The 25,592-nt window shown below is 34.5% G+C and overlaps 1 protein-coding gene across 6 annotated transcripts in view; it reads right to left on the minus strand.

The window, feature by feature from the left end:
* The window catches only part of LOC123564244 (BAI1-associated protein 3-like), a 408,668-nt gene that overhangs the window by 39,895 nt on the left and 343,181 nt on the right, over positions 1-25,592 (minus strand). For 5 of the 6 annotated variants that reach the window (XM_045357655.2, XM_045357656.2, XM_045357653.2 and 2 more), the window contains 7 exons: positions 24,809-24,860; positions 23,452-23,487; positions 9,829-9,998; positions 9,138-9,261; positions 6,975-7,043; positions 6,549-6,725; positions 516-722 (listed from right to left, as the gene is read on the minus strand). In XM_045357655.2, coding sequence (XP_045213590.2) covers positions 516-722; positions 6,549-6,725; positions 6,975-7,043; positions 9,138-9,261; positions 9,829-9,998; positions 23,452-23,487; positions 24,809-24,860 — 835 coding nt within the window. The remainder of the gene's footprint in view (positions 1-515; positions 723-6,548; positions 6,726-6,974; positions 7,044-9,137; positions 9,262-9,828; positions 9,999-23,451; positions 23,488-24,808; positions 24,861-25,592) is intronic. The other variant, XM_045357654.2, reaches the window with a different exon arrangement.

A 25,592-nucleotide genomic window follows, 5' to 3' on the forward strand; every position in this document is an offset into this window, starting at 1 on the left:
AAGATCGGATGAGAAATGTTTGACTTAGAGTGCGGACAAGATTTGTGACACCAATCAAGACCTTCAGTGCTTTGATAATCAAAAACAATGTTTCAAGGACCATAATATCAAAGTGCCTGGACTGATTTGGCTAGTTATTCTTAATTCCCAATCAGACTTTCTGTGCTTTGATTATCAAAAACAACCCAATCAGACTTTCAGTGCTTTGATACGACCCAATCAGACTTTCAGTGCTTTGATAATCAAAAACAATGTTTCAAGGGCCATAATTCCGAAGTGCCTGGCCCGATTTGGCTAGTTATTGAACTTGGCCGAGGACTTTTGGCAAACACATTTTGTTCAAGTTTGGTGAAGATTGGATGAGAAATGTTTGACTTAAAAGTGTGGACAAGATTTGTGACAGATGGACGAACGGACAGACAGACAGACAGACAGGAGTAAATCAATATATCTCCCACAACACAGCGGTGTGGGAGACATAATAAATGAAATCTGTTTAAGAAAATTAACCTTACCTTATCAGCAACTCTGTCAACAACGTTTTTAATCTTCTGTATCATTTGAGCATCAGCTTTAGAGAGTATCTTAGACAGGTCATACTTGGATTTGTTCTTTACATTGTAACTTTCTAATGCAGTCTGTATCTCGTTGAACTGTAACATCTCTGGCATAGGTGACAGGGACTTGCGCACTTGCTCTATATTATTGATGGTTATACACAGCTACAGAAAACAAAAACACATTATAATCAAATTCCGTTAAAATGGAAAACTCATTTTTGATACTCCAGGAAATTATTTTGTATCACAACAAAAAGTCTCACATGGTTTTTAACATATTTTATTTACAAGTGAAATATATAATTGTTAGAACTTTTGTCAGTTGAAAATTATGTAATCCAACAATGTCCTAGGGTTAAAGAAACAGATTGAACTAGAACATAATTTAAAAAATAAAAAATAAAAACAAACAAACACAGATCTCCCAAAGCATTTAATTTTGATATCACATAATGTTATAAAGAAATCATTAACGGGCTATAACTTCATGAACTATACCAACAAAATGCACAAGAAGGCTTAACACCAATCACTCCTGTAAAAGTTTCATTGACACCCAGACAGGGGTTATGGTGATGAAGTTCAGTCAGGAATCTCTATGACTGCAAACTTTATGTATTGAAGTTAAAGGACCATAACTCAGTGAAAAATCATTCAACTGTAAAACACACTGTTGCTGTGAAATTTAATCTAAAATGGACAAGCTAATCAAGAAGAGATACCGGGAAAAGATTTTGTGACAACTTGGACAGACAGGTACCCTAAAGTCTGTTCCATTCCAAAGGTTTACCCCAACTTTGGAGTCATATGACAAAACTACGACACTTACCGGCAAAGTAAACATGGTTTGATAAACTAAAAAAAAGTCACCCTCGAGAAATTTAACGATTTTTTTCTGCTTTGCCAAATATCCAAATAAATGACAAATTTATATTTTCAACGGCAGTCTCCCATTGTAATTTCTTGTCGCCATTGGAGTTTGCTCTCTAATATGAAGTATTGCGCGAAAATTCTCGTGAATTTTATCGGGAGCGACTCAAAACTCATTTCGTTCATAATTCACTACAAGTGAATGCATGGGTGAAATGAAATTTTGTGTTTAAAAAACATGTTATTTAGATCTAGAAAAAATGTAAATTGATTCACTTTTAACCTATCAAAGTTGTAAACACTCCAAAATTCTTCCAAGTCTTCAATAGCTCTATCCAATCCTCAATGAATCAGTTGTAAACAAACAAGCTCTTTAAAGTCTTTTACACATCAATGAAATTCAGGCATCAATCGCACCATGCCCTTGAAACGATGACTTGTTCAATTTAACATCATTTCCAAACGCATGGTTCAAAGATAACCTGTATTTTAGCATCCTTAATGAAGTATTTACAGTCCACCACATATCCAATTTCTTTCACAATGAACACAATATTCACCCTATCGAGTCCCAGTTGTGTATGCTTCTTTTTCTTTGAAAGAAACTTATGACGTATGAGATAAATGACGTAGTATTGCTGGCACTATGCAGATTTATATGAGGCGCACAAGGGAAAATTTACATAGGTGTACAATCAGCCGATAGAAGATAGAAATCTTGACGTGTGTCACGCTATAATCATATTTTACTTTTTGAAATTTATAGATCTATTTAAACAATGATTAATTCTTTATCATTTCGTCAACCTATCTGTTTTATTTTTTTTTATAATGTTGCTGTTTATATGGAAGCATCTCCTTTTTCAAAAGCCAAATTAGATCGTGAACCCATTCTCTATTTTTATTAAATTATTATTATTATCTTTATTATGCCAGATTTACATTTGACTTAAATAACTGGTAAAAAGTCCAGAGAGCAGTCATAGAACGTAAAATATTGTTATTCATAACCGCCGATTTCAATTATAAAAAAAATATCCCCGAACTATCATTTATCAACTTTTATTGTCCATCAGAGCTACGATGTCCAGAAACAGATTTAAACATTTACAAACTATTTTCAAATCATTCATGAATAATTAACGCTAATGCGAGCTGAAACTTGTTTTCTTTCCGTTAAAGTTTTGCTTTAGTCTTACATTACTCCAGTCAGGGTTTTTTTTAACAAAGGTTTGATATTTTCTTTTTGTTTCTAATCATTATTTTTATATATCCTATATTCCTGTTGAATTTGCAGTCTGGAGTATGCTTTTAAATTCCACAAAGGTATGAGCGCAATCGTCGCAAGTGTTACGTAACTTCAGATTTTTTTTCTGGATTTAACGAGCACAGATTAATTATTGTCTCTGGCACAAAGTCTTGTTAATAAGGTCCACGGAGACAGATTGATAATTCTTTTCTTTTCGGTCGGTGCTCACACGTGTAACATTTGGCACGTGACGAGGCGCGCGATCGAAGAAAATATGATAGAATGATCAAAATGATAAGCAAAAAGTGTAACATAGGCGTAGGAGCAGCGGGATCTGAAGGACACCCGGTGTACAGCATGTATTTTGCCCCCCTCACCCCCCCCCTCCATCTTACCTCCCCGTCGTTTCCCGCACTTTTAATTAAAACAAGAGGTTTTTTTTCCTAGAATTAACAGAAAAAGCCCATTTGAGAGAGCATTTATATAAGAATTTAGACTAAATTCAGGGGTGTAAAAAAAATTTTCACACCACTCGCCCTGCAGGACTAATAGCCAGTAATATCTACTCGCCCTTAGTAAACAGCCACTCGCCCTAATAATTGACACTTTTAATACTGTCACTTTTATGAAAGGAGTATTATGTACAATAGTATTATTTCCAGAAAAATATTTATTTTGAAGTGTCTAAAAAATGTGGACACAATAACCATCGTCCATCCACCCGTGTTGAAAGAGATGAAAAAAACGTTAAAGATTATCGGTAATTATTCAGTTGATAAACTAAGTAATTGACCTTGTTTTCATGATCAATTTACACCCCCTCAAAGATCTAAAAGAAGTGTGTCAGTATCTTGACATCTGAAGTGGAGATCAAAGCGGTATTTTTGCTCGAGATTGTCATGACATTACGTCATGTTTTTTCGCGCCATGTGACACATCACTGTTTGATCGTACCGCATCGGTTCTTAAAGGTAGTCAATCACATTAATTTTGAGGAACATTTTCTGACATTTTTCAGTATTTATATATTCTGTTAGAGATTTATTTAAGGAACGAAAAGACCCATTACATAAAGTTAGATACCTATTGGAAATGTATGATTTATTACTTCTTAAGAAATTTTGTAATTATCTCCCTTTAATACAAAAGTGTTTAAAACGTGGATTATTTCTTTTAATTTCAATATAATTTCTAGTTTTACATTTGCATTTGATATATATTGGAATATTACAACTATCTGAAACAAAAGGCAAGTTTTGAAACAAAGTGTAGCTTTGGAATTGATTTATTTTAAATCTATCTGGGTTGCGCAACCGAGATAGACAAAGGGAGGTAATAATAATTTTATAAACTTGCATTTCTAATGAATTTGGCAAGATATGTTCTTGTCAATGCAAATCTTTTACAACTCTAATACAGTAGTGCTTATATTCATAACATTCCTTAGGCAATGTATGTTGGTTGGGCAACCAGGATAGGAAAATCATAGTTTAAAAATTCTTCCAGTGAAAATCTGATGTGTATTAAGAACTAATTAAACACAAATAAGTGTAAATTATCAGTTGGTAAAGTTTTTAAAAAATCTGAAAGTTGACCAAAACCTGATTAACCACCTTTAAAATTGCTGAGAAATAGAAATCAATAAAAAGTTTCTTCTTTAATTTGTTATCAAAAGCGAATGTGCTATATCCCGTATAAAAGGTAAATGTCTCAAACGATATTTACTATAGCGGATATCCTACCTCTGTGACCTATTTGCCCTCAAGGAATTTACATTATTGTTTGACAAAAAAAAACTTTTAAATTGTTGGTAAATAAAATACATGTACAAAGATTCATTTAAAACTTAATAAAAACCGCAATGACATCACATTGCTTTATTTTAAAATCGCATTTCTATTTATGTTCATGAGGTCACGTAACCTATTCTGCCGCACTAACAGAAATCTGTTTGCCAAAAATCGTTTTACTCTATGTATTGTAATTGCTGTCGCTTTTTCATTATTTAAGATTTTTTTATTCTGTTTTTTGTTCTTTCTGGTCAAAAGTCTGAATTTTATGCCCAGAGTATTCATCATTTATTTACTTTTCGAAAGAAATAAGTAACTAAGATCGCGCTGTTTGAATTTTTACAAATGATTATATGAAAATTCGACCGTTTTTATAGAATTTTGCCTACATTTCTGTCGATATCTTATTAAAATCATTATAGAATTCAAATAGTATTATTTCTCAAGAGGTGTTGAAAACTTGAAGCGAAAATGTTAAAAAATGAATGCACTACGCACGGTTTTTGTGTACGTGTCGATGTAAATTAGATATTTAATACGACAGGTCGCACGTGCTTGTGGAATGGAAAATTACCGGCATGACGTTTTGATATCTTTACGATTCGCGGGTAAATTCCAGTCAATCCAGGTAGCGACTGAACCATCTCAAAGTTTGTTGAGGTTTTGGAGTTGTAATTTCTGAATTTTGGTAAAGTAAGGACGTAAAAAACCACTCGCCCGATCGGTCGAGTATACAGCGAGGTCCACTCGTCCTACTCAGACTTTAACTCACCAATGCGAGCGGGCGAGTGGAATTTTACACCCTGTCAGTAAAACGTTAAATTGTTACCTTTGAAAAAGAGGCCATTGTCCGTTCTACATTTTTTATCCACAGTGGTGACTAAAGGAGTTTACATGCAACATAAATATGGAGTCTTAAAAAAAAAATTTGTTTACGTTATTACTTTTCTGTATGTTTTCCGTCACTGGTCCAAAATAAAAATTTGGCCTTTCAGTGGAACATTTACATAAACTGATATTTCTTTATAAATTAGATCTGGGTCCTAAATATAACTAAAAAATACAGAAATGTTAACAAAATTATTTAGGAAAACCCAATATTTCTATTTCTAAACGGTCAAGATAGTTTTTGTAACTATGAACGTATTTCAACGCAAATATTTCGAGTAGTAGACATCTAACCATTTTATGTTTAAAACATTTTTTTCCTTGTCCTGTCCGTTCAGATTAATGTGACGTGATTGAAAGGGAATATCCTTACGGACTGCGAAGTTTAGTTTCCACTTTTATTAATTAAATCCATAAAAATACTCCCGGGAGGTAATATCTATCTAGGTCACATCCACAGAAGTCAAGTTATATTATAATTTTCCGGTCTAACAACAGAAAACATAATATAAGAAGAATACCCATGTGTTATTAAAATATCGAGACGCTCGCACGCACATTTGTTTTTAGAATGCCATTGATTTTTGTGTTTGTTTCTTTCTATTTTCTTATTTATTTATTTATTTATTTATTTATTCATGTTGAGGTGGCCTGACATGAATTCCCCAAGAATTAGCATAATACGATAACAAACACAGTATCTTCAAATATTAACTTGGGCGTTTTAATTTTGAGTTGACCCCTAGTTTGTTGCGCTACGGACGCCGCCATATTGGAAAGTCGACGTAACGTCATATAGCATTACGGCCTATGGGGAAAAAAGAAAAATCCAAGATTATATCTTTAAAATACACTTTATTGAAAAAATGAAAAAAAGGTCTAGAGATATTGATGTATGGTATATAAATATGTTTTTTGGACGATTTTATCGATACTGATAATTCAGAAACGAGGTAAACGTAATAGGTGGAACAGACTTTAGTAAAAGAGGACATATTCATAACTTGATGACAAAATCAAATATAAAATGACAGTAAAACAATGTTTACTGTCAACAGTGGCATCATCAATTTGTCCATATTTACTACAGCTCATAATGTAAATCCCATTTATCTGCAATTAAACAAACTTTCCATTTCAAAAAACTTTAACTGAACTCTTGTGTCTGTGAAGATATGAGTGGCTGTATACCTGCTCTGTAACATCAAACTGTCCATCCTCATCATAGTACCCAGCCTTCCTAAGTTTCTCGTGCACGAGGTCAGCATACAACACTGCACCGCCACACACATCTTCTGTCAGCTGTTGCACCAATGGCAGAGCATCTATCAGGTCAGGCCAGTCTAAATTCTTCCAAAACTCAGTCATCTGCAATGATAGAAGATTTTACAAAAAATTCTGATATCATAGGAGAATGGAAAATTTTCAAGTTCGTACAATTAGCAGGTTTGCTTTTCAATCAAAAACTCTTAAAATTCAAAAATGGTAGGTGTACTTCCCAAACACTAATGGCTAGTAGAAGTATACCAAATTCAGCAAGCAGGGGATTGTCTTACGCTGTTAGACAATTTTGTATATAAGTCACAAAAAAAAGACTGAGAAAAACTTAAGACCTACTTGTGAAAAACAGCAGCAGACATCAACAGCAGACGTACTGTATTTAACTCCACTCTTTACATCCACTGTCTGTAAATACAATAAATAAGTTCCTAAGTTCAACATTTTTAGAGAACAAAATATTTGAAAGTTTTCCCTATAGATGTAATTTTAACAACTTGGTAGAAAATAAAACATACAAATGATACACATAAAGTATGATGTCTTCCTGCATTTTAAAAGATTCTTCAAATTTCAGAATAACAAGAGTAAAGACAACCACATCATCTTCTGCCACTTCAGTTGTGAAAGGGAGGTAAACAGATCAGCAAAAACTGAACCTGAACTCATTCACTCAAGTAGTTGCAAAGCAATTGGCCAAACAATAGCTCGTAGAACACCAAATGCCCCCTTGATGCATTCAATAATTGCACAAGGAACAGAAATTATTTGGTCACTGTACACAAAAGTTCTACTGTTCTGGGTCAATGTGACCTTGACCTTTGACCTACTGACCTAAAAACCAATAGGGGTCATCTGCTGGTCATGATCAACCTCCCTATTAATTGTGTGTGTGTGTGTTCAGGTTTAACGTCTTTTTCAACAATTTTTCAGTCATATAAATGACGGTGTCTACTTGTAGCAGTGAGCATAATGCCTAACTTTATAGTGTTGTCTCACTGGAATATCACGCTGTAGACCAGTCTTAGCACTATCCTCTTAATGCTGAGTGCCAAGCGAGGAAGCTACTAGTACCATTTTTTATGTCTTTGGTATGACGCGGCCATGGATCGAACCCACGACCTCCCGCACTCGAAGCGGACACTCTACCACTAGGCTACCGAGGCGGTTCCCTATTAACTGTGATCCTAGGATCTTAAGCCCAAGCAATCTCAAGTTATCGTCCAGAAACCGTTTAAATGTTCTGGGTCACTATGACCTTGACCTTTGGCCTACTGGCCTCAAAATCAATAGGGGTCATCTGCTGGTCATGACCAACATCACTATCAACTTTCATGATCCTATGCCCAAGCATTCTTGAGTTATCATATCGAAACCATTTAACTGTTCCTGGTCACTGTGACCTTGACCTTTGACCTACTGATCTCAGAATCAATAGGAGTCATTTGCTAGTCATGACCAACCTTTCAATCAAATTTCATGGTCCTTGGCCCAAGCGTTCTTGAGTTACCATCCAGAAACCATTTTACTGTCCCGGGTGACTGTGACCTTGAACTTTGACCTACTCATCTCAAAATCAATAGGGGTCATCTGCTGGTCATGACCAATCTGCCTATTAACTTTCACGATCCTAGGCCCAAGCATTCTTGAGTTACTATCCAGAAAAGGATTTGTCTACTTACAGACATACTGACCAACCAACATCTGCAAAACAATATACTCCTCCTTCTTCCAAGGGGGGCATAATAAAAATTAGAACAAGTAGGGAAATAATTCAGTAATTTTTCAAGGTTGTATTATGTTTCTTGTGGTTTGCACTTATGCTTTATCAGGTCATGTTTCTTAGAATTAATTTCAATAGTCATTTAAAAGTACTTTATTATCTTGACAAAAAATATTGAAAACAAGAGCTATCACTAATGGTGACAAATGCCTTTGCAGCACCTTGACCTTTGACCTGGTGACCTTGTCCTTTGACCTGGTGATCCCAAAGTCGGTAGGGGTCGTGTACTCAAAAAGTACTATCAGCATGTGAAGTTTGAAGGTCCTGGGTACAGTGGTTCGCGAGTAAACTGCCTTCATGTAAAAAGTTAAAATTGTGACAAACGAACAAACTAACGGACAGACAGTTGAAAACTAATATGCCTCCCTTTGCGGGCATAAAAAACACAGAGATAACAAAAACACTGTTCAAGGAAGTGTTATGGTTCTAGTGTTCTGCACTTCCTTTTATACCCCTCTACAGTAATCAAGTTCAATAAAATTCTCTTTTTAATGTTTTTTAAAGTTATTTTTATTTAACTCTTAAAATAAAAAGAGACCATCTTCTGACCACAGGCAATCATCCTACAAAGTTTGACTATTTTAGAACAAAGCATTCTCTAGTGATTGATAGTTAAACCAATGTGTTTTAACTCAAATTATGGATAGATGGTCTGACATACCAACATGATAAAAACCATTTAATCCCTCATCTTTGAAGAGTGGTATAATAAATATTACCTTGTCAAGTTCAACAGCTTTATGGATTCTCTTGTAGGCCTTGTGTTTAGCAATCTGAAGCCATTTCTGTACTGCAAACCTGAACCACTGATAGTACTGGCAGATAGATAAATCTTTCTTTATACTGTAATCAGACAGAACTGAACTGAATACAAGACTGATAGTAAATCAAACAGAACTGAACTGAATACAAGACTGATAGTACTGGCAGATAGATAAATCTTTCTTTATACTGTAATCAGACAGAACTCGAACTGAATACAAGACTGATAGTACTGGCAGATAGATAAATCTGTCTTTATACTGTAATCAGACAGAACTCGAACTGAATACAAGAATAAACAAAAACGTGAATATCATGGTATATTATAAAATCAAATATCTTTGCAAGGCAAGAAGTTTGCAATTTAAGAAATGGAAATGTGCACATGATAGTAAATTCATGATGCAAGTGAATCCCTACATAAAACCAGCTTTACAACAGTACTTTACTTATTTCAGTAAAAACAAACCTCCTTTTATCCTTTAAAATGGTATTCTATCATAAATTATTTTATCTGCCATTTTTAGAAATAATCACAACTCTTCCTTGAACTTATAACTTCTTTGCACAATAGTATACATGTATAAACATATGAAATGCATACTACTTGTGCCACACACAAAAAAAAAAACATGCTGTTTTTGAAACCTGTTAGGCAGATGTTCCTTGAACTTGCAGAACTCTTGTAGTGCCAGATACAGCTCAAACAATTGTGTTCCCATGATGATAACAACACTCTGTTGGTCTGAGACATCCTTGTCGACCTTCTCTAACCTTGACAAGGTCATCTGAAGGTCATCATTTACCTCGTCTCCAAACTGAAGTGAAATAAGGAAACAGTCAGTTAACAGTTGTGAAATCTACTAAATGATAATATTCTTCACCATGTATTCAATGCTTAGCTTAACAAAAATACACTTTGACACTTACAACAATAACATCAAAAACATTAAACAATATTTATTCAAATTAACAATTTTTTTTTAAAAAAATGGGGTGACTGTCATTGATCCATACTGTAACAACATAATAATTTTCACATTTGACTTTTTGAATTTTATTCTGATATGGGCTTTGAGTCATTGACAATAAAATGTAAAATAGGAGCAAGAGGGCCATGGTGGCCCTATACTGCTCGCCAAAGCTCCACAGCTCAAATAGGTAAAAATTTTACTTTGAAAACTAGTCAGCATATTTTCTAAGTTTTCCATAGAGCCATATGAGGAAAACTCAACCTACTCTTGGCAGCCATTTTTTTTTTTTGACAAATAAGTATTAATAACATGTCATCAACAGAGCATTTGCTGTGCTCTGGTGTGCTAAAAAAATTAATCTATTCTGTGAAGAAACTAAAGTTAACAAGAGCACCGCAAAGCGGCACAATATACACCCAAGGTATGACCTTTGACCCCTAAGTGTGACCTTGACCTTGTAGCTCCGCACATCGTCTAGATGTGGTGGACATTTGTGTCCAGTTTCTTCGAAATCCTTTAAGGGGTTCAAGAGTTACAGAGCGATGACCTTTGAGCCCTAAGTGTGACCTCGAAGTGAGACATCTAGAACATGCGCTCTGCACATTGTCTCGATGTGGTGAACATTTCCTTCAAGGGTGTCAAGAGTTACAGAGCAGACATGAAATTGCTAACAGACAGACGGACAGACAGGTATAACATAATACGTCCCTTCGGGTGTATAAAAATAAGGAAGTATCACAGTATCTTGTAAAAAAGAAAAGAAAACTGATTTATATAAGAGTCAAATTAACGTTACATTGCAGTAGATCACTTTAGGATGGAACCACATTATAGCGAGCGCGTAGCTCGCCTTACGGCAATGTGTAGGCGAATATAACAAAGGTGTGCCGAATGGGGCAAAGTGATGTAGCTGAAAAATTTTCCTCTCGTCTGGGCGCCGCCATTTTGGGTGCCCCCATTTTGTTCTACTTCCATCAAAGTCGGGAAAATTGTTGTTTTTTTTTTAAATTTTATATTTGAGTTACAATCTCTATGTTCATTAGGTGTCTTTATTTTTAAAAAAGTTATGTTATGGAAATAATTTCAATTTTGCTTTTATTTTACAAAGTGCGTGTCCCTAGAGGACAGGTGCTCACAGGAAATGCTTTGTTGGCAGTGAATACAGAATTTCATTTCATTGCTGAATATTATCCATCACTCAAAAATAATGCAAGAAAGATTTCCAGTTGGTAGAAAAGAATATGATTTTCTTTTAAAAGATCAAGCATTGGCCAGAAAATGGGATAAAATATCATAAATAAGCATAAAGCCATAAGAACGCCACAAACAGGTAATGACGTCACCGTGACACCAGCTTTCCATAAATTTTGCAACGTATGATATTCGCTGTTACAGGTATAACGACACTAAATATTTGTTTCTTTTCAAGTGAATAGGTTCTCGGAATTGTTTTAAGCAGTGAATAGTTTCTTTGCCGTTTAAGCTACGCTCGCTCAGAGGCTTTGCCTTTTTCATATAAGTAGGATTATGAAAAATATTTCACCTTAAACCCCTATGCACATAAAAGAAGACTTTTTTTAATGTTTCCTTTTACAGATTTACAACCATGGTGGCCCTGAATTTTAAATCAGAGATCTGGATTATAAAAACTTGGAATTATTACACAGAGCTGTTTTTAAACAGATCAGGCTAAATGTAAAATATTTAATGTTTTAGCCTTTCATTTTTTTTTCTAGTGTAACTCTATTTTAAAAACACTGATTCTCTGGTGGTCACACATTTGGACCAAGGGACCCCAGCGTTTACGTTTGTTAAGGTATCACTAGCTTTTAATGTTTCACTAATTGAGCCGTGCCACGAGAAAACCAACATAGTGGGTGTGCGACCAGCATAGATCCAGACCAGCCTGCGCATCCGCGCAGTCTGGTCAGGATCTATGCTGTTCGCTAACAGTTTCTCCAATTCCAATAGGCTTTAAAAGCGAACAGCATGGAGCCTGACCAGACTGCGCGGATGCGCAGGCTGGTCTGGATCCATGCTGGTCGCACACCCACTATGTTGGTTTTCCCATGGCAGGGCTCAATTGTTTGGAAATGTTTTAAATTTTCTTCTATTTTTTTATGTTAAAAACTGACCCCAGATCAATGAAATTTGACAGAGGCTAACTAGTCAATGCTTCACATCTTATCTTAAAGCAAAACATTTCATTATACACCACTAACATGTGGCCACCCATAATTTGTCCCAACTAAACTCATTTAAACAGATCTTAAAATATCCAAGCAAAGATTGGTACAAACTAAGTTTGGCGAAGATAATAGTCAAGATATTCATCAGAGGGAGTCACTTGAATAAAATGTGGGACATCAAAGTAGACGTCATTTCTAATAGCTTTAGTTAGCTGAAACAGCAATTCTGCTCATACTGAAGACAAAACGCAAGACAAGACACACACAAGTATACACACAAATGGATTAAAGCTTTTACAAAACACAAATCCTGCAAAAAAGCTCTTCATCATTGAAATATTTAAGTACAGGTCATTTTCAACATCCAACATTCATGGAATTAGACATTCTTGCATACCAAACAGGATTTTACTGTGCTTTAGTCGGTGCTAGAAAAACTAGTCTTGTAAGACCTGGGTGTAAGATAACTCATGTGCTGCAATTTATGAATGATTGCATAAATTCATATGTTACTTTAACAAAATAGAGCTGCAGAAGAAAAGCATTTGTTTTATTTTATTTCTTCTACTTTAAAAAAATACAGTATGCAAGAAAAAGAATCTATCACTGATAGAATATCTAGCTCTCAGGTAAGTGGTACCGTTGAGCCAGATATTTCCATCCGTACATTCAACTGGTGAAAGATACGTTAGGACAACTACCAGGGCTGGGACGATTTCAAAATTTTGAAACCAGTTAATTGTATGTATGAAATCAAATCAAACCGGTTAATCCGATCCAATTAACCGAGTAATTGTCCCAGTCATAACAACTACTAACCTTAGAAAATAGAACATTTGCTCAGGTGAGCTAATACAAGCTGGGTTATTTACCAGAAGACGAGACATGTACCATGCAATACTCCTAACCATACATGATGAAAAAAGGACAATGACTTTCCCTATAAATGTAGCAACAACCGCGCATGTGCGAGGCAAATTATTGCGCAATCGGTGTTCCAGTCAAAACCTGACCTGAAAATATAGCATGTTTCATACGCACTTATACGAATAAAATAAAGGTTAACCAATTGAAAAATCTGCATAAATGGGAGGGGTTAAGTCCAAATATGGCGTATATGACATATTTATCCTTCTACGGTTGACATTTAGTAAAGAGAATAGGGAGTGAAAAAAACAAAGCTCGCGCTTTTCATCAAAACGGCCATATACGCTGCTGTTTTTGTGGTTTTTTGAAAGTTTTATCTTTGTTCCTTTAGAATTGGGCCACTTGAGGATAGTATATTAACGTGATATACCAGTATTTAGCTCATTTTCTGAGCAAGTGCTCGGCCGACAGGGGAGGTAATTTGCCAGGGTCACACCGTCTCACGTTTGTTCTTTCCAGAAAAATTCTACAGAAATAAACAAAGATCGACAAATACATCATCATCTGTCCTGTGACAGTGGTTTGTTTCATCTGTCCTGTGACAGTGGTTTGTTTCTATGCAAAGTTGTTTTATTGATTGTATGTATGTATGAATTTGCTATATTTTTGTGTTTCTACAGAGTTTAAGACATATGTAAAGCTATGTTTTTCGTACCAAAACTCGTTCGTACTAAACTTTAAAGTACTGTCTACTACTGATGATAATACGCAATAACAGTTATTGATGGTGTTGAATGTAAAGAATAGCCTATAGAATAGATGTTGCATTATTAGGATAGGGATTCAGTGATTTATATTAGATGTTAGTGTACTCAGAAACAATTCTGTACTCTCCTTAAAAATCAGCCTAGAACTTTAATTCTGGTCATAAATTATAATTTTTAATTATATAAAACAGTATTTAATAGAACTTTAATACTAAAGTTATAAATTATAATTTTTAAAGAACAGTATTCACTAATTCAGTAATCAGAAATTAGAGATTCCAGACTCAACTTCAAGTGCAGAAAACTGTTTTTTTTAAAAAGGATATGTAATATCTGTTGTACCAGGATTTGGTGATTGGTACAATGTAAAGTATGAAGAAGATGATGCTATTTATGCATATAATTTATGTGAAGATTATGAGCAGGGTGATTTACAGTTGTTGATAGATTATTTACAGAAGATACAAGTTAAATCAGTTGAATTCTAGACTGTTTTTGCAGAATTATGTACTTATTCTATACTGTGAAAATTAAGATCTGTGAAGGTCTACTTGAGTATTTCAGATTTTTTCATGGAGACTGGTGTTGGCATATACTGTATTATTTTCATGTAAGCGCTGCTCAGAGTTAATCCGCTTTGCTATAGCTCATTTCATCTGTTCACTGTTGGTTTCAGCTTAGATTAAGAGAGTATGTAGGAGAGTGTAAAATGACTTTCACTTCTTTACACCTTTTTCCATTGGAATAAGTTTATTATTTATATGCATAAAATAACACATCTATGTCAGTAAGCAAATCAAATATCATTCAAAATTTTTCTTGCTAATTGTCACTTGAAGTAACACATTTGGTCATTTTTCAATTACACTCTCCACTCCTGTTAACTCTCATGTATGGCTGCTAGACTAAGTCACTTGCATGCTATTTTGCTGTTCATGGCTACATATTTGAATCACAATAGCCTTGTAAAAATATCCTGGAAGTTTTCTTCATCTTTTGTATATAAGATGTACCGTTGTTTGGTGCCAAAGTAGATAAAATTACAAGGCTTACACTAACTGTTCATTGCAGTCAGGCTTATTTTAGACATCATGAAGGTTGCATACGCATTGTTTAATTAGTTTAAGACTGTTGGAAGCTAATCATATCAATAAGAATGCAAAGTTTTTAAACTTACTAACCAATGGATACATGTTTAATGATGTGCAGTTTGATCAGGATCTTCATTGGTTGCTTCTCAGTCAAAACAAACTGTGGAGATCCTGATCAGATTGTACAGATGTGTAGGCTGATCTGGTTCTGCACTGGTTGCAAATGTGTTAAAACATGTATCCATAAACTGTCATTTCACCCCCCCCCCCCCCCCCACCACCACCCTTCCCCTAAATTTTCATCACAAAGCTTTTTTTTCATGTTTTTTTCTTCGGCCTCTTATCTTTACTAAAATGAGTTTATTTTGTGTAGGTATCTAACATATTCATATATCTTAAATGCTTAACAACTCTCTTTTTCTCAACATAACTTTTGTAGCTTAAGATCTTCAGCTCTCTCGGTTTATATACTGGATTGCCGCAACTATGAAAAAAAAAAATATATAAAAAAGCGGCATTTAGAGTTTTGGAAGCCAGGACTATAACTTTTGTACTTTTGTAAACACTATTACTGAAAGTGGGTGGGGTAAATTTATATCCTCCAAACTCATATTCTGTCAATTTCTTGATGGCATATCTTTCCTCTCTTGGCAGACTGAAATGCTTCAAGTACATATACATAAAACTTAACTGCAGCATCATATAATAATCTTTTAAGTAATGAAACTAACTTAATGTATATATTTTTTTATATTTTCGGGTATTTTTGATATGAAGTAACATACTTAGAATCCATATAGTGGTGGCACAACAACCTGGGAGTTAAAAGTTCAAGCTACAAAACAGGTCAGAGATGTATGTAGAACCTGTTGGAATTGACTATTGTGCTAAAAATCATTTCTGGGATGGAAAATTAAACCCAGGTCAACTTTTTTGTAAAATGGAAAAATGGCCGCTTTTTTAACTGAAATTTTTGATGTTCTTAAACTATTAAACTGAAAGTGTTTTGACAAAAACTATTAAAAGTATACATTTTTGTGAATGGTTTGGTCCTATCTACCAGAAAATGTATGGTTTCACATGTATTTTGGCATTTTTCAAAATCAGTGATTGTTGCTAATAAATGATGTGAGATATAATGAAAATGTGTATGAAATGTTTGGGAAATAATACACCAGTTTTTCTATAAATATGCTACATCAATGCCAAAGTTTCCTCAACATGTAATTCAGTGGAAGTTTATGTAATAAACGTGGTTTATAAGAAATGTATGTATAGACGTGACGAATCTACTTTCGTTTCATAATCTCATTTTAAAGCTAGCACGTAACAAATACATACATGTACTTCCGTTTACATTAGTGTAACCTTCGGAGCCTCGTTTTCATTAATGTATCATGTGACGATAAATACTTCAACGAATACACAATTCTACTTTCATTTAACGTTGGAAAACAACAACTTCCGGAGCCTCGTCTTGAGAAATGAGAAATGCATCACGTGACGAATACACAAAATTTCGACGCTCATTATAATAAATGCATCACGTGATCAAATCCAGCCACTGAAACATGAGCTCTTTGTTCAAAACCGCGCCGAAGCATGCGTCAGCCGCTGAAACACAGTTCTTTGTTTCTAGTCCGTGTTTAGATCAACACAGCCGAGTAACAGCGTGCTTATCCACCATCCATCCCCACCGCTTCTCCTTGTTGAGTAATGCCAACTGGTTACAGGTGAGCTGGTCTCTTCCTTCTTTCTTAGTGGAGTGGCGTTAGGCTTTAATCTAAAGCCTCTACTCCCAAGAAAGAAGGAGGCATACTGGCTCACTTTCTACACCAGACTTTATCTGATTTAAGTTCATCTATGTATATACTTTGAAATATGTCATTATTCTTATCTAGTCATACTTTTCAGTCTGGTGTTTGTTAAAGCCAGTTATGCCAAAATAAAAGAATATTTAAACCAAATAACAACTTTGTATTATTTACTGATATAGACACTGAGTATAAATGAGCATCTAATATCAAAAATGTTCAGAATTATACCTTTATCACAAATTTCATTGATACTTACATAGTTTCAAACAGCAATCTAATCTTCTAAGGTATTGTTTTATTTTATGTTTTTCGGTGAGATACTAAAAATATATTTAATTTGGTGAAATAAAAATGGTAAGCAGTGAATCTTTTTTCACTGGCTTAAATGTGAAGGAAAAGTATTAAAAATAATCCAAAAATTATTAGCAAAATATATTTCCATAAAGATATAACTGTATATAAATACTAACACGAACATAACAATAAAAGTTCTATAATAATAAAATGTAAAAGGAATCTGGAAACTTCATAGAACTATGTGACAAATGTTAAACATAGATACTGTGACGTCAAATGTGACGTCATAAGGCAATGCACGTGACACCTCACAGCAAGTATGCTAAAATTTGGTTAAAACCATTGAAAATACATCAAATGAAAAGAGAATGCATTTGTTTCAGTGTAAGATAGGTATGTATTTCACTTGTCAACAACATTATTTAAATTTTTCTTTGTGGCTGTGCAATGGATGAGAATACTGCACATGGTGTTCACTCTGTGAAATATATTTCGATCTTACACTGAAACAAACAATATCCTTATATCTTTCTCAATAGAACAGTGGAAATGCAGCTTTTTCAGTACAGAATTAAAATGAACTAGAGATGCTTTTGAGAAAAGCGCATGTCTCCCACAACTGCCCAATGAAAAATGACTAGTTTCTCTGGATGGTCTAGACGAATGGATCCAATCAGTAATTCAAAAGTGCCTGTGCGGATTTGGCTAGTTATCGAACTTGGCCAAGTTCTATTGTCAAACACATTTTGTTCAAATTTGGTGAAGATCGGGTGAAAAATGTTCGACTTAGAGTGCGGACAAGCTTTGTGACAGTGCTGCCCAACGAAAAATGACTAGTTTCTCTGGATGGTCTAGATGAATGGATCCATTTTTGGCTCAAGGGTAACTACCCGGCTTATGGGTAACTATTCAGGGGTAACATTAGGCTCTACCAAGTTACCAACAAAAAAATTATCATTGTGCCAAACATAATGCAATCTGTACCTACAACCATAGACAGATTCTTGCATAACATATATTTCAAATAAACAAATTCAGTGAATTTATATTTCCCCTGTCATATAAGTTTTTTTATGAATGAGGGGACTATATTTTGAAAGATATTTAATTTCGCGATACACAAGTTAGGTACAAATGGACCATACAATGGTTTGTTGGTTTCTGTCTGTCCTACAGTGATCTTTATTTGTATTAAGTTTCATGAAAATCCATCAATGGTTTACTTTGTTTTGTGGGATTTTATGAATTTTAAACCAATTAAAGGGCAGTACTGCCAGTAAGTCTGCAGTTACTGAAGCAATCCTGATGAAAGAATGCATGCACCACTGCCCTACAGTGATCTATATTTGTGTTGAATTTCATGAAGATCCATCAATGGATTACTTTGTTTTGTGGGAATTTATGGATTGTAAAACAATTAAAGGTCAATAACTCTGATTAATGAACAAAATTGCATGTGGACCACTGCCCTATAGTGATCTACATTTTCATAAAGTTTAATGAAGATCCATTTATAGTAATAATCCACAAACATTTAAGTAGTTTGTGTACTTTTCGCTATGTAAATGACCATAACTCTGGTTACCAAACAGAATACCAGGTGCACAACTTCACATGCTATATAACAATCTTCTGGTGTTTATGACTCTAAGTCAAGATATTTTTTTAAATATTTGGGGAGTGATATTTGGGGAGTGAGTGAGTTGGGTTTTATGGTGAATCGACACAAAATGGTCATATATCGCCGAGAAGAAGTTATATTGAAAATGCCAAATTTTCAAACATTTGAGACCAAAACTCATATGCCCTTTATGCATATTTTTGACTAAATCGAGAGCCATAAATCTGGTATGACAGATAGAAATCCAAACAAAAACCTAGGTGTACAACTTCACATGCTGAATAATATTCCTATAATGTTTCATGACCCTGGGTCAAATACGCTTTAAGACAGGTGCCACAAAAACTTTTATGTCCTTTTATGCCCATCATTGACCAAATCAAGGGCAAGAACTCTGGTCTGGCGGAGAGAAATCTCAAATAAACTTCCTGGATGTGTAAAGTCCCAATTAAAACACCAGGTGCACAACTTCACATGCTGAATAACAATCCTGTGATGACTCTAGGCAGGCTGTCTAGCATACCCTGACAAAAAATTAGGGCTAATTTTAGGGCAATTTGTACAAAAAAATAGGGCTAAAATTAGGAATTTGGTACAATTTTAAGGAAATTTTAGGGCTAAATTTAGGAATTTTCAATTAAAATATGTACTTTAAAGACCATGTAATGTGCTTACCTTTATGTGATTGACATAAAAGTAACTCACAAATAATGCTTTATTTACAGAAAAGACGTCTACCACTGGTAAACTGCTTTGAACTGTGCTAAACTGTTTTTTTCTGAATTAGAAGAACTTTTAAACAACATTTAAAACATTTTCTCTTTTTGATCATTGCAAAAAAGTTAAAAAATTAGGAATTTTTGTGAAAAAATAGGGCCTTTTTAGGAATTTCCTTTGATTTTTTTAAAAAAATAGGAATTTTAGCCAAATTGAAAAAAAATAGAAAAAAGTAGGAATTTTAGGGATGCTAGACAGCCTGCTCTAGGTCAAATACCTTTTGAGATTTGCACAACACAAATTCAGACGGACAGACAGACATATGTATGAACTAGGGCAAATCTAAGTGCTCCCCCAAAAAACTGAGGGGCACAAACATGAAGATCATAGTGTGCATTTAAACAAGAAGATACAATAGTGTGCATTGTAAATGTCAGTTAGGAGGATAGTCTAAGCATTTCCAAACACCATGCAAACTACAAACTGCAATAAATAGGCAATCTCAATATAATGGTACATCTGTTGTTAACATACCATAAGAAGCAACTGTAAAATATGACACATAAATGTTTTTGCTCCCTTTTAAGAAATAATAAGATCTAATACAGTCGAACTTCGATGGCTCGAACTCGAGGGTCCCGTGAAAATTAGTTCGAGTTTTCCGTTGTTCGAGCCATCCAAATGGCGGCCATTTTGAATTTGGGAATTTGAGGGCATGATGTGTTACAAACCTTACATCGTAATAATATATTGTCACATTGTACCTAAATGTGTGTATGATACGATGATAAATAAAAAACGAACGGTGAATTATGCTTTATTATTTATTTTCAAACATGACATAGATACGGAAAAAACACGGATAAAACACTAATATAATTATAAGAATTTGGTGAAGACAGCATCAAACAGAAAGACATGAATAACAAACCTTTTTGAATCATAGTCCAGTACAAATATTATCAATTATTTTGCTTTCCAGTAGCCGACTTAGCTATCCCCCCGTATCCGGGTCCTTTACTAAGTTGTTCAGCCATGCTAAAGCAGTATGAAAGTTGACGTCGGATCTCCAGTTTTTATGCAGTAAATATAAAGACAAACGTAGTATATACATTGCTCAATCATTTTAAATAATAAATCAAAGCCCATTAAAGCATTGCAGTGAACGAAAGTCACTTTGTTTAATTTGTTTGTCGTATACCGACGCTAATTACGTAAGCGTGTGAAAATTACGCACGCGCTGGTTAAAGGGGAAGCTTGGCAAATGTCAGGCAGAAGTGTGAAAAACTTTGTAAACCCAAGCCATCCCGGCAATAATTGTCTGTTCGACTGAATAGGTGTAATTATCACTGTAATTAAGCCGAGGGGACCACCAAATGAGTTCGAGAGTTCGAATTATCGAAGTTCGAGCGATCCGAGGTAGAACTATATAGAATAAAGAAGGAATAAATTCGGGACCGGGCGAAGAGTTCGAGCGATCCCAGGTGTTCGAAAGATCCGAGTTCGAGCCATTGAAGTTCAACTGTATCTTAATACTGAGCAGGTACAGAAAGCTAACTTATACAATTAAGGCCACTGTGAACCAGCCAGATAGCCTCCTGTGATACACGAAAGAATTCTACACCAAGAGCAGGGTTTTGAACCCACAATACTGAAGGGCAAGTGATTCTAAGTAAGTGCATTTGGCCACAGAAGCAGGTTTCTAGATCACAAACTTTCTCCCATACCATGCTATATGTCCACTTGCTTTTAAAAATTGCAAACACTCTTTCATAACTAGTTATACAATTTTTCCCTATACAAGAACTATATAAATGGACAAGGAATTTCTTACTCTGTTCAGACTCTATGTTTTGTAGCACTGGTGACAGCTTTTCGGGTAATTCAAGTCTCAATCAAATTATCTCACTTTGTTTCTTAAGACACAACTCTTATTTGGGAAGAGACTGTGCTTAGACAACAAACAAGTGAACAAAGAGCTTTGTTTTTAATCGCAAAATCATGCCCCAGACGTATGACTAAAAACGTTGTTTTTTGAGGTTTTAAGTTTAAGGCGAAGTTCATACGAAAGTCTAGGTCATCTATATATAGGTCAGTTTGTAGCTCTTGTAACAATGTTTATTGAGTGTGAGTATGAACTCTGGTTTTTCTAGTTTTTAGTTTAAGGTGAATATCATATTAAGGTCAAGGTCATATATATATAGGTCAGTTTGTAAGTCTCACCACAAGGTTTATGGAGTGTGAGTATAACTCTGTTGTTTTTCTTTTTAGGTTTTAAGTTTAAGGTAAAGATCATATGAAGGTCAAGGTCATCTATATATAGGTCAGTTTGTAGGTCTTGCCACAGGGTTTGTTGAGTGTGAACATGAACTTAAGTGTGTCATTTATGTGGGCTGTAGGAACACAAATGTTGTTTATTAAGGTTTTAAGTTTGAAGGTGAAGGTCTTTTGAAAGTCAGGGTCATCAATATATAGGTCAGTTTGTTGGTTTTGCCACAAGGATTGTTGAGTGTGAGTATAAACTAAATCAGGTCATTAAATTGGCATACATGTGATACGTCCCGGATTGTCCGGGATTGTCCCGGAAATTACATACTCGTCCCGGTGTCCCGGACAGTCTTAAAATGTCCCGGAAAAATAAAAATACAGGAACAAATGAAAACAATCCCCCAAAAAACTTGTTTTTGTCTATAATTTGTTAAATTTTACACAATAAACAGTCCCCGTTGTCACATTGTTTATTCCTAATCCCTTTATGCCCTCGAGCGGGCGAGCGGGACACGTGTTGATTAAGCCTGCTTTGATCACGCGACGATCTTTTGATGACACTGATTAAGTTACAGTCAGTTATTATGATGACCCTGATTAAGAACTGACAGGATTATGCAATCAATAACTGTTTTATGATAGTTAAATTAGTCGTAAATCACTTTGTTTTTAGCACGTTGGCGGTAAAGCTACATGTAGCCTTTATGGAAGAGATTATTGAAAACGGTCAATTAAACGATAATTATTTTAAAAGGTTGTAATTATTTAAGATCTAGATCGATTGTCACACATATTTTAAATTAAAATGCTGAATGCCTTTGCCGACCGACCCATGAAATTTGACCAGACTCCAAATATTTTATATTGTCGATTTTATCTACAAGATTTATTTTATTCCTTTAAGGATTCATTTAATTATTAGATAAATGTTTAAGCTTTAGAATGATACCAAATTAGCAAGAATCTAAATCACGATGACCAGGTTGATTCTTCGTATATAGTAAGTCTCCTAATTCTGTTCACCTCGGGAACGCAATAAATTCACGTGCCGAACTATAGATGTATTACCCGTATACATGTATTTACCTCCCTTAAAAAGCTAGACGACATTTGCCGCAAATTAATACAAGCGAGTGAACAATGTTTAGTCTTGGGGAAACTACATGTATATTATGATATTTTTGCATGAAACAGATGAATACCAATGTCACGGTGTATGTCCCGGACAAAAGGTAAAAATCCTGGAAATTTTAACTCAGAATCCCGGAAACGTTCTGAAAAATTATGGCATGTATGAAATTGGGCTATAGGCAATCTGATTCGTAGGAACAGAAGGACTAAGGATCAATGGACTGTTCAATCGCTTTATGCCTTGGGGCATGAAAAAATTATACAACAAACTTTACCTTGTCAGTAGCGATATAGAATGTTTCTGTGACAGCCTCATGAAAGTTAGTTAAGCTTCCTCTACATTTTGAATTAAACAATAAATTTTTGAAGTGATACTAAATAGTGTTAGCAAGAACGAAGTTTTATGAACTAAGCTTAAATGAAATCCCTTGCACCTATGCTATTATACTGAGATTGCCCTATGCCTCAAAAGCCATACATGTACATGCAAAAAAGTGAAGAAAAATCAAACCAACAGAATAAAAGGACAGACCTCCTCACGCAAGCCAGTGTTCACGGTCGCTGAAAGCTGAGTGAATATTCACACTTCAATTTAAGCTTAAAACAACAGTTTTATCAATACAACTACATATCTAGCAAATTAATAAAATAGTAACTAAATAGGGATCTTAATACATTAACAATATGTAGATTTAACTTGTTTACATGGTTATTTGAACTTCCAAATGAAAATAGGTAATTAATTTCATTTTTTTTTTCACTGAATAATTGAAATATTTGAGTGAAATAATTTATCTGGCAATACAGTGAAAAGTATGAATATACAAAATGTGGTTAAATCCAGTGAAAACGTGACTACTGTCGAGCAATAACATTCCCCAACCAGATGAGGCATCAGAATTGTTGCCATAGGAACCATGTGTTTTTATATTGAAATTTAATTGAAAAGCCTGCATATTCTCAATATAACCTACCATCTATAAGTCAGATTTCATGAAAACATTTTTTGTAGAATCTAAATTATCACAGAGTCTATTTTCTTTCTCTTATATTTCCAGACCATTTCTGGCAATAGCAACCACATCTGTTGTCAAAGCAACAAAATAAAAGTATGTGCATATTTTCTACATTGCCATTTATCTAAGTATCAAGTTTCGTGATAAAATATCTTGTACTTTTTAAGTTATGACAAATTCCACCATTTGTGACTGGCAGAAGGACAAACAGATGGATTAAGTGACAGACAAATGGAGAAAATATATAAAATATCTTAAAACAGGGTATTTAATGGACAAAGGTCAAATCATAATACCCCTCTGGTGAAACACCGGAAAGAGACTAAAATGAATATTGCTTTATATGCAAGATCACTATATTTCATTTACGGACAGCACATTTTACAGTAAATATACTGATTGTGATGTTAAACTGGAGATCTTACATGGACTCTTTAGTATCTATGGTGTATCATGTATGTGAACATTAGATTTTACGAAACAAGGGCTTAAGACCAAATAAAGATGCTAAAAAAAGTAAAACCTCTACCTAAAACATCAGACATACAGATATGCACTTAATCTTCTGAACTTAGATATCCAGCATGCTTTCTAGTTTATCTGATGCTAATTTCTCTGTCAAGGATATAGACAGAAAACAACTAAATGGTATGAAAAAACTACTTATATTTAGACAAGAACATGATTAACTGTAGAAATACATTTTGAAGTTACGATTAGGGTATAAAGGGTTCACATGCTGGTTGAAAGTTAGATGAAAAATAATTCTGTTTCTGAGAAAATGCAGACAATTTTTGGTTATATGGCTGGTCATGCACTATTTTACAGGTTTGGATATTACAGAAATACATTGACTGTAAAGGTAAAACTTACCATTTTCTCAACAATTTGATAGGTGATTCGGAAGTATTGCACACCTACAATTCTGTAAGATATAGATCATAGCAAGATAATTGCAGAGGCTATATAAAATTATGAGCCAATACACATAGTTCTATAAACTTGTTTCCTTGGTTTTGTAATCTTTAAAGGGAGTTGATCTGAAATTGAAGTATGTGTTTGTGTATATTTATAAGGTAACATATGATATGAGATTTTTGAAGCAAGGAAGATAAAGAAAATAAATGAACAAAGAAATAAAAAGAAATTTTTGCAGTGATAAAACACTGAAGTAGGCGCATTCACACAAAAACAATAAATAGAGGATATTACACGAGTGTCTTCTCAAAATTTATTAAATAAGTTGAATACACTAAATAAAATTTGAGGCTCTACCAATCATTTTATCTATTTGAGCCGTGCCATGACAAAACCAACATAGTGGGTTTGCGACCAGCATGGATCCAGACCAGCCTGCGCATCTGCGCAGTCTGGTCAGGCTCCATGCTGTTCGCTTTTAAAACCTATTGGAATTGGAGAAACTGTTAGCGAACAGCATGGATCCTGACCAGACTGCGCGGATGCGCAGGCTGGTCTGGATCCATGCTGGTCGCAAAGCCACTATGTTGGTTTTCCCATGGCACTGCTCATTTCATTCAACAAGTTCAATAAATTCAATGTGGAAAGACATAAATGTAATATTCTTTTCATCACATGTTAGCTTTGCCTGCTGAAACTTCAAAATTTCTTCTTTCTTTACCTGTTACAAACCAGGTCA

Source organism: Mercenaria mercenaria, chromosome 2 (assembly GCF_021730395.1).
Source record: "Mercenaria mercenaria strain notata chromosome 2, MADL_Memer_1, whole genome shotgun sequence".
NCBI classification, from domain to species: domain Eukaryota; kingdom Metazoa; phylum Mollusca; class Bivalvia; order Venerida; family Veneridae; genus Mercenaria; species Mercenaria mercenaria.